Source organism: Carettochelys insculpta, chromosome 18 (genome assembly GCF_033958435.1).
Source record: "Carettochelys insculpta isolate YL-2023 chromosome 18, ASM3395843v1, whole genome shotgun sequence".
Taxonomy (NCBI): domain Eukaryota; kingdom Metazoa; phylum Chordata; order Testudines; family Carettochelyidae; genus Carettochelys; species Carettochelys insculpta.
In genome coordinates, this window is record NC_134154.1 from 21,339,865 (window position 1) to 21,349,482 (window position 9,618).

General features: G+C 46.0%; 1 protein-coding gene across 1 annotated transcript in view; it reads left to right on the forward strand.

Annotated features, from left to right (window-relative positions):
* The window catches only part of SLC15A4 (solute carrier family 15 member 4), a 66,949-nt gene extending 59,456 nt beyond the window's left edge, over positions 1–7,493 (forward strand). Inside the window, exon 8 of the mRNA XM_075012920.1 lies at positions 5,949–7,493. Within this exon, the coding sequence (XP_074869021.1) occupies positions 5,949–6,097 (149 nt within the window). The 3' untranslated portion in view covers positions 6,098–7,493. The remainder of the gene's footprint in view (positions 1–5,948) is intronic.
* Positions 7,494–9,618: the final 2,125 nt, after the last annotated feature.

Below are 9,618 nucleotides of genomic sequence, written 5' to 3' on the forward strand. Positions count from 1 at the left end.
GGACTCTAAAAGACAGAGCACAATGTTTAAAAGTCCTGCTATTGGAAGCGGTCTTGCATCCAGACATTTCCCCTGTGGGAGCTCAGAGCAATGCATCCTCAGTGCAGAGCGCTCTGGCACCGTTGGTACCATCAGAAAGCTCCCGGCGTCAGGACCAGGCACTGGTGCCTAGTGTTACAAGATGACAAGAAAAAGAGGCATGAAAGGGGCCGGTCCCCAGAGAGGGTAGAGCATCAAGAATCCTGCAAGGTGTCTGCCAGATTGTACCATGAGTTGGGTCATAAAATGCGGGCATTGATGCTGGTGCAAGGCAGGAGCCCACACTTTCTGAGGCTGTCCTCAATGTCGGAGGCATTCAGCACAGCACAGGGCCTGTTACAGATCACAGTGCTGAGACCAACACCACACCGGGTGTCTACATCTCCACCGGAGGCGCCATCCCAGACACAAGCGCCAACGTAGAGCACTGGGCAAGCATCATCTTTTACAGGACCATTGTCATTCCTGATACCAGAACAGCTTCCACAGGGCAGACGACCAACAATGACCCTGCTTAGCATGCCCTACCATGTGGCTCAAGGTCAACAGGAGTCTGCGGAAGCCCCAGGTCCCATGGCACCTGGTCATCGGCTTCGGATTTGGCGTTAGAGTCTGACTTGTATTATTTGAGTTTAGTTAGGAGAGGAAGTATGAGGGTGTTGCACCACAGCCAGTGCAGACACCTGAGCTGTCATTCTGCGGATGATGGTTGGCAGACATCATCCCCAGGTGCACCCCAGTGGCCTTTTTGGGCCCCGTGGGTGTTTCATGAGATGCAGGGGCAAGCTGTGGGACTCCTGTCCAGAACGCCCAGCACTCCCTAGGTGCTACAGGTGGTGCCATCAGCATCACTGTGTGCGCCTGCACTGGAACAGTCACAGGGACCGACCATGTTGGAGGCCTCTTCGCTGGGGTCAGCACCAATGTCGGCACTCTCACAGACCAAACCAGCCCAGCTCTGGGCACTGCCTGTGCAGGCACCAGGAACTACAGCACCAGCAGCATCATCACAAGCAGGCCTGGTGCTATCTCAGATGCCAAGTTACCAGGACGTGCCCCTAATGCAGCCTGCCCTATTCTCAGGCATACTACCCCAGGCGTCAAGCATGGCACCACCTATCCCAGTGCTGGGGACTCAAATGGGGGATTTAGGCTTACTGCTGTTGTCAGTAGGCATGGAAGGGGCAGGTGCACTGTCCTCGTCCTCCCCAGACGAAGCCTTGGCTGGGTCCTCAGCGTCCCTAATCATGGAGGATGGTAGGGTGTATCAGCAATTGCAGTGCCAGGTATCCCAGGGCCTGGGCATACACGCTGAGAAAGTCAGGGATGAATCGGACCTTGTGACAGATATCTTCTCTATGTTGCAGCCCATGAGAAGAGCATTTCCCATTATTAAAACAATTGCCAGTATGGCAAAGACAGCGTGGCAGACCCTGGCCTCCACCCTACCCACAGCCAGAAGGAATGAGCATCATTACTTTTGTTCCTGCCCATGGCAATGAGCGTCTCTTCACCTACCCTCCCCCTGACTCCCATGACGTTGATGCAGCAAATCATAGGGGGGAGACGAGGGTTTCAGGCCCATCCCCCCAAAAAAGAGACCAAACACGTGGACTTGTACAGTAGAAAGGTTTATTCAACGGGAGGCCTACAGCTAAGGCTTGCTAACCAGCAGGCTCTAACACGGCCAGTTCCTTATCCTGTTTCTCAGAGCTGGTCCTGCCAGAGAGTAAGACTGATTTTTAAGGTGGTGGTGGAGAAACAAACTCATATCCAGGGCAATGCTGCAAGTGGGTCATAAAATGCGGGCATTGACGCTGTTGCAAGGCAGGAGCCCACACTTTCTGAGGCTGCCCTCAATGCCGGATGTAGATGTAGTAGATGTCACCACCAGGGTCATGGCCTTGCGGGTAGCCATGCGTAGAGGAGCATGGTTATAAGTTTCGGGACCACCCTAGGAGGTCCAGCAAATCATCCAGGACCTACGGCGTCCCTATTTTTGGAAAAGAGTGACAAAAGGCTTACGGCCTAAAAGACTCGAGGGCCACCTTGCACTCACTCAGCCTACTTACTCCTGCTACCCAGTGTTGACACTTTACTTCTAGACCTCTGTTCAGACAATTCCCTCAACAACCGACAGATACTTCTAGGAGAAGGGGTTGTATGAACAGAAGGCACCGTGGCCAGCAGATGCAGGGCTAGGGTCATCAAAAACCCCCACTGGAGCCTAAACAACATTTTTGATGGTGTAGGTGGCGGGAGTGGCATGCTGATCACCACCCCAGTTCCAGCTCAACTTTTGTTTTCATTCTGTCTGTCCCCCTTCTACTCTGCTTGGTGCAGCATAACGTCGGACCAGTGGGTCCTAGGCATGGGGGAAAGGGGATATGCAATCCAATTTTCCTCAGATCCCCCTTCCCACCCACCTTCCCCTTCCTTCTTCAGGGACCCCCCTCTCAAGACTCTGCTTAGGCAGGAGATACAGTCCCTCCTCCAACACGGGCGTCATCATTCCGATGCTGGAAGAGGGGGATTGGTTTGCCCCTCTCGACTTACAGGACGTGTATTTCCACAAAACAATTTATCCACTCCACAAGAGGTTCCTTTGTTTTTTGGTGGGAAGTGACCATTATCAGTTCACGGTCCTTCTATTCGTCCTGTCCTTGGCCCTGAGTGTGTCTTCACCAAAGGCACGACAGTGATGGTAGCCTTCCTATGCAGACACGGGGTACACCTCTTTCCGTACCTGGACGATTGGCTGGTTCTGGGATGCTTGCAGTGTCAGGTAGCACAGCACATGCAACTGTTACGATAAAGGTTCGACAGTCTCTTGGTTTCATGGAATGGAGTTTGTGGGTGCCCTCCTGGATGCAGGGCAGGCCAGAGCCTTTCTGCCACAAAGCAGGTTTCAGGCCATAGCATCTCTTAATCCATGGGGTGATCAGGTTTCCCACTGCGACAGCCAGAGGATGCCTAAGGCTGTTGGGTCACATGGTGGTGTGCATATTTGTAGTCCAGCATGCCAGGCTGTGAATGTGTCCCTTCCAGCTGTGGCTTGCCTCCGGTGTACAGGCCTGGTGGCGACAACATAGACATGTTGGTGACTGTCCCACCACAGGTTCTGTTAACCCCGCACTAGTTGCTGGACGCCCAATCGATCTGCATGGGAGTGCCTTTCAACCCCCCACAACCCTCCCTCTCCCTAGTTACGGACACCTCAGATTTGGGCTGGGGCGCACATCTGGGAGAGTGTCAGACTCGGGTCCTGTGGAGCGAAGAGGGGTCCTGGCGCCACATAAATGGTCAAGAACTCAGGGTCATCAGGTTTGTCTGTGAGGTGTTTCAGGACAGCCTGAAAGGTCATTGTGTTGCAGTGGTATTGTTCATGGTCACAGCTATGTACTATATAAACAAGCAAGGAGACGCGCGCTAATCTCCCTTGTGTGACAAGGCCCTATTTACTGGGGGCCCACAACTACCTAGCAGGCCATCTCAGCAGGTCATTTATGGACGAGTGGTCATTACAGCCAGACATGCTGTATTTAATTTTCCAGAAGTGGGGGTGTTCCTGAGTAGACCTATTCACCTCCTATCTCAGTGTGAAGTGCCGGACATTCTGTTTATACCAGAATCGAAGCCCACGCTCCTGGGCAGGTGTGTTCAGTATTCACTGGTCAGGCCCTCTGCTTTACACCTTCCCTTTGGTGCCACTCATTCACAGGCCCCTACTCAAAATTCGGTCTGACCAGGCATCCGTCATCCTAGTGGCCAGAGCGTGGGCTCGACAGCACTGGTACTCAGCCTTCCTGGAGCAGTCTGTCTGTGACCCGATGGCTCTCTCATTACACCTGGACTCTGTTGACACAGGAGGACGTGAGACTGAAGCACCCCAACCTTCAAGTGCTACACTTCACAGCTTGGAATCTTCATGGTTAAAAGCAGCACCGCTTTCATGCTCGGAACCTGTGAGGGACATGCTGTTGAACAGCAGGAAGCCCTCCCACAAGAGCAACATATGTAGCCAAATGGAAAAGATCTGTCTGGGCAGCTCAGAAGGGTTATCCCTGGTACAAACTCTGATACCGGTTATTTTGGACTACTTGCTCTTCTTCAGTCAGGAAGAGTTGTCAGTATTCTCTATCAAGGTGCACTTAGTGGCTACCTCAGCCTTTCACCCTGGGCTGGATATGTCTTCGGTCTTCTCAGACTCAGTGGTAAAAAAGGTTTATGAAGGGTGTGGAAAGGCTCAGACTGCAGATGCGATCCCCCTTTGCTGGTGTAGGACCTCACCTGGTATTGTCAAGACTCACAGGGACTCCTTTTGAATCTCTTGTTTCCTGTTCCCTCCTGTTCCTTAGTTACAAAACAGCATTCTTGGTGCCCATTACTTTGTACAGGAGGGTGTCTGAACTAAGGGCTCCGACGGTGGACCTGCTCTGTATAGTGTTCCACAAGGACGAGGTCAGGTTAAGACCCCATCCAATATTCCTGCCAAAGTTGGTCTCCCCCTTTCATATTAACCAAGACATTTCCCTACTGGTCTTTTACCCATAAACTCATGCCTCCCCTAGGGAGTAGAGCTTACATACTTTGGATCTTCGAAGAGCACTGGCCTTCCATATGGACAGAACCAAACCTTTTAGGAAGTCTCAGCAGTTGTTTGCGGTGGTGGCAGACAGGATGAAGGTCCTTCCAGTCTCCTCTCAGTGGATGTCCTTCTGGATAGGGGCCTGCGTTAAGGACTGCTATAAGCTGGCGGGGGACCCCTTCCCCCTATCAGAGCTCAATCTACCAGAGTGCAAGCTTTCTCAGCAGCATATTTGGCCCAGGTTCCTATCCATAACATCTGCAAGGCAGCCACCTGGTCCGCCATACGCACCTTTATGCCCATTACATGTTGACGCAGCACGCTAGAGATGACCCAGCAGTGGAATGGGCTGTCCTACATTCCATCTGGGGCTTTGACCCCACCTCCTAGGCATTGGCTTGTATTCACCCAACTTGGAATGCACATGAGCAATTGCTTGAAGAAGAAAAGACAGTTATGTGATTCATAACTGGTGTTCTTCGAGATGTGTTGCTCATGTCCATTCCAAAACCCTCCCGCCTTCCCCACTGTCAGAGTAGCCAGCAAGAAGGAACTGATCCAGGGGCAGATCGAGCAGTGCATATGTTGGTTGACATGTCGGCACCACTCCAGGGGGCACTGCATCAACGCTATGGCTATTGGCTAGGGCAAAAAGGCTTCTGGCAACTGGGCATGTGCTGGCTCACACCCAACTTGGAATGGACACGAGCAACACATGTCGAACACCAGTTACAAATAGGGTAACTTTTTTGCATAGGCATTGCATAGGTATATCATTTATAAACACTTCTGGTAAGCACTTACATTTCTTTCTCCTGTCTAGGAGTTTGTTTAATGAATTCCCATTTTGCATCAGTTGAAAATCAATTGTAAAAAATGAGGCGCCTTCACATCTTTCTTGTCTATAAGCCTGCTTTTCTCACACTGCTAATTCTTTTTAAATCTGTTGAGGCTTTAGTGGCTTGTTTCATGCTGTACACCTGTAATATCTGTAACATTGAAGAGTAGCATGAAGTCATTGAGGAGAACTTGTATTGTGTGGGCTAATGGGTCTCTACTTCTTAAGGACGTTACTGACTTTGAGAGAGTACAAAATACAAAGCACAGCTTGCAAGCAGTGTATTCTCCTAGAAATACAATTTGTTATAGATAATGCCAAATCCAGAAATACTTGTTACGTGATGGAAGTGTGATTTTTGGTTCTGGTTTTGCTGATGCCTTTTGTAGAGAGAAATTGTGGCTCTGATGAGACTGAGCAGGATTGTCATCTTTATTTGTATACTCCTGCGGGTACTTATTTTTCCTTTCCACTTCGTTCTAGGTAACATTAATGGGTGCTTTTTGAACTATTATTTCTTCCTGTTGGCTGCTATCCAAGGAGCAACCCTTCTGCTTTTCCTTATTGTTTCTGTGAAATATGACCATCAAAGATCAAGGACTAATGGAGTGAGTGCCAATGGAAGGACCTGACATCTGAAAGGGAAGAGCAGTTTATTTGACCACCACACAGTAAATTAACTGGTAATGAACTGATAGACTGCAAAATCTTAAAACTGTTCTCCCTTGGGACTCTTTCCTTCAACTTGCATGTTACGTGAGTTCTCACCCCAGCCCCTTTCCCAGTGGGTAAGTGCCTTATGTTGGTGGGGCTCATATGCCCTGTTGTAAGACAAATTCAGATCTTGGGACTGCACTAACTCCAGGTATGACAGGCCCTGTGCTCATGCTGACACACTGGGACTACTTACCAGCTTTGGAAACTTTCCATAATCAGGAAGGAAATGTGTACAGATCACTTTTCATTCTACAAAGTTGTTCAGTGAAGGAGGGTGGATCGGGGGGACTTTTCAACAGTCTTTCTTATGTTGAAGGAACCTGTTTTTCCACAAAATATTGCATGTCCTTGAAGTTCTAGTTACAATTCTAGAGATGTAGTGAAATTTAGTAAGAAATCTCTTCTGAATTTTAGAAATTCAAGGCAACTAAATTCTACAGGTCAATTTTAGGATAAGTGGGGGTGATCTAAAATTTATAATAGCCTGGATAAAAAGGGATATCCTATACGTAATTGATCTTTTGTTACAAATAAGACAAATATTTAAAGCCTACACTTCAGTATTTAATAATATAAAATGGCCATGAGTGCATTTGAGAGATACAGTAGGTTATTTTGCAGCTGCTATATATATATATATATATATTTTTTTTTTTTATACATGTTAAACACTTTTGGGACTGAACTGGTTCTGTTCCAGATTTTTTTTCTTTTTTCTTTTAAGGCCAGAGTTAGGTTTATTAGAACATAAGGGAAACTTGGGTCCTTTGAACAAGTCAGTCTTTTATCCAATGTTATCATTTTAATTATCTTCATATAAAAATAAATATTTTCAAGAGTGTGGAAAGAGATGGGACACTGGACATCAGTAGGCTTTTCATTAAATGAATGTGTAATACGAGTTGGAGGTCTCTTAGCCCTAGTATCTTCAGTACTGATGTCTTTTGTGTAATTCTTCCTAATGTGCTACAGGGCTAGTACCTTTCAGCAACACATTCCTATTAAAATAAAAATTTATGTTTACTCTGTTTCAGGCTGTGTAACTTTAATTGCTTTACCCTATTGTATTTAAGACTGCAAATGCAAGGTGATATGGAAAGCAATATTTTGCAAGTGATTATAAAGAAAACCAAATTGAAAAATCAATATCGTGTGCGAGCTTTTACAGTTTCCATTGGTGTCTTTGCATTTAAAATGTTAATTATTTTTTGGTACATGGAATGTCCTTTTTAATGAGTTTACAAAGCCAAATGAACTCTTGTGCTGTGACTTCTTCTGACCCTTTGTTCCTAAGTGAATAAAATTACACTGCAGAGATCCGTTGTTCTTTGGTCTTTATTTCCTCAAATATATCTTGAAATCCTATTAATTGTGTTGCTCTATGAAATGTGTGTTAGAATGGGATGAGTCTGAGAGTAATTACCTGTCTTTGTCTTCTTGATAAAAGACATATAAACTAGTACTAAACTTATGGGGTGTAAATCCCTAGTTGCCTCTTGACTTTGGTATAAGACATGAACAGACTAGTGAAAATAAGAACTGCAGCTCCTGTGAGCAAAACTGTAAATATTCCCTATTGGGTAATGTAATTTCAGATCTACTTAGATTTTAATATCCTATTTGTGGTACATCACCTTTTAAAGCCAGTTTCGCCTAGTGGGATTAATGTGCTTGGCAAAGAGTGGAGTAGACTGCAGAAGAATCGTATGGCTATCCGCAATCTTTATCAAGGGAGTTCCTTTTTTTAGATGAAGAAAGGAGTCAGAAGGTTTGATTTCATGTGAATACAGGTTGTTTTTTCTGAAACATTTGTAATTGACAAAAGAACTTGGTTGTACCAGCTAATCGTTATCCAGTTACATCAAGAAATACTTCCACCCATTAGCTTTTTTTTTTTTTACAATTCTCAGTAGATACCCCTCTGCTGTAGATGAACTCCTCAAGTCTGCTCCTTCTTGATAAAATGGTTCCTGTTCCACATTGGTCTGGGAAACCCATGTCGTAGGGATTTTCTAAAGACCATATCCACACTAGGGAACTGGAAACAAAAGGTACTGGATTTTTGCTACAATAGGACTACCACAAATTAAATTCTTTGGGGTTGACAAGATTTTAATATGTTCAACTAGTTTAATTTCAACCTGTGGGTGGAAACTTCATGTACATTCTTCTAAACATGTTTTTCCCTTTTGGAGGACTGATAGTGTTGGCATGGAATGTTCTGAATCTCTAGTTTTTTCTTCGGTTTTGGATCTCCTATTAGGAGTACAACAGCCTCCAGTGTTCAGTTGCAAGGTGATGGGAGAATCCTTGATGTAAACTGGTTGATAAACCAGTGATGAGTGCAGTCAGTTCAGTTTCTACAGGTTTCCTGGAACATCACTTCTCCTTTAGTCAGCTGTTCATCTGGAGGTTTGGCTCTTGTTCAAGGAACCCTTTTGGGGGCTAGAAGATAGGACTATCAGTCTGAGAAAGTCCCATCTTTGGCTTCTTTTAAATGCTGTTCTAAGGTAATAAAGAGACTGAAAGCCTTCCACGAGACTCATGGGCAAGGACACGAAAGTGTCCTTTTGACAGAAAAAGCTTGAAAAAGGCAGCCTTCCTTCACTGCTCTTCTTTGGAGATCAAAGGTTCTAAATGGAGTGTGTAAGATTCCTATACTCTGTAAGACTCAAGTGGTCCAATTAAAAACCCCAAAACATTATTTATTGAGGATGGAGCCTAATAAGTGAAACAAATTGCAGGGTGTAGCCTCTGCCCTGGGAAATTGCCAGAATTTGTTTGTGCAGTCACTTAGGTTCAGTTGCAATAAATAAAAATATACCTTAGGTTCCTAGAGAATACCTTTTGGCTGAGCTGCCAGCTTATCAGACACAGGCTCTGGATTGAGGTGTATTCTATCACTCCTTCTACTTACTTTAACTCTGCTCCTCAGAGCTTCTTTGGGCTTGGCCTATTATAGCAAAATATTAGATTATGCTGTGACTTCAAGACCACTGTTCAAGTGGGGTGGGTTGACAGTGTGAGTGAGGGAAATGAAGTCCAGCACACTTTGATAGGGACTTTGAAAGATTCAGGACCATCCAATAGCTCAAAAATAACATACCTGGTACCAGGTGGGAGACCCAAAGATTGTTTCTTGTCTGTAAATCTTGACTGTAAATCTTTGGGCAAAGAACCATAGGCATAGTTTTCCAAAGTTCCTGAGTTACAAAAGCGATGTCTATACAACAAATCAAAAACAGGCCCAAATCTCAGAGCCCAGTTGACTCAGGTTTTTGGGCCTCAGAACAGCCCAAGCTCTAAGACCCTCCTCACGTTTCGGAGCCTGTGATCCATCCTGAGCAGGAATGCTACACTACGATTTTTTGCTCCACCAGCCTGAGTCATTTGAACTGAAATTTGGCACCACAGTGTTTTCTTTGCAGTCTAAACA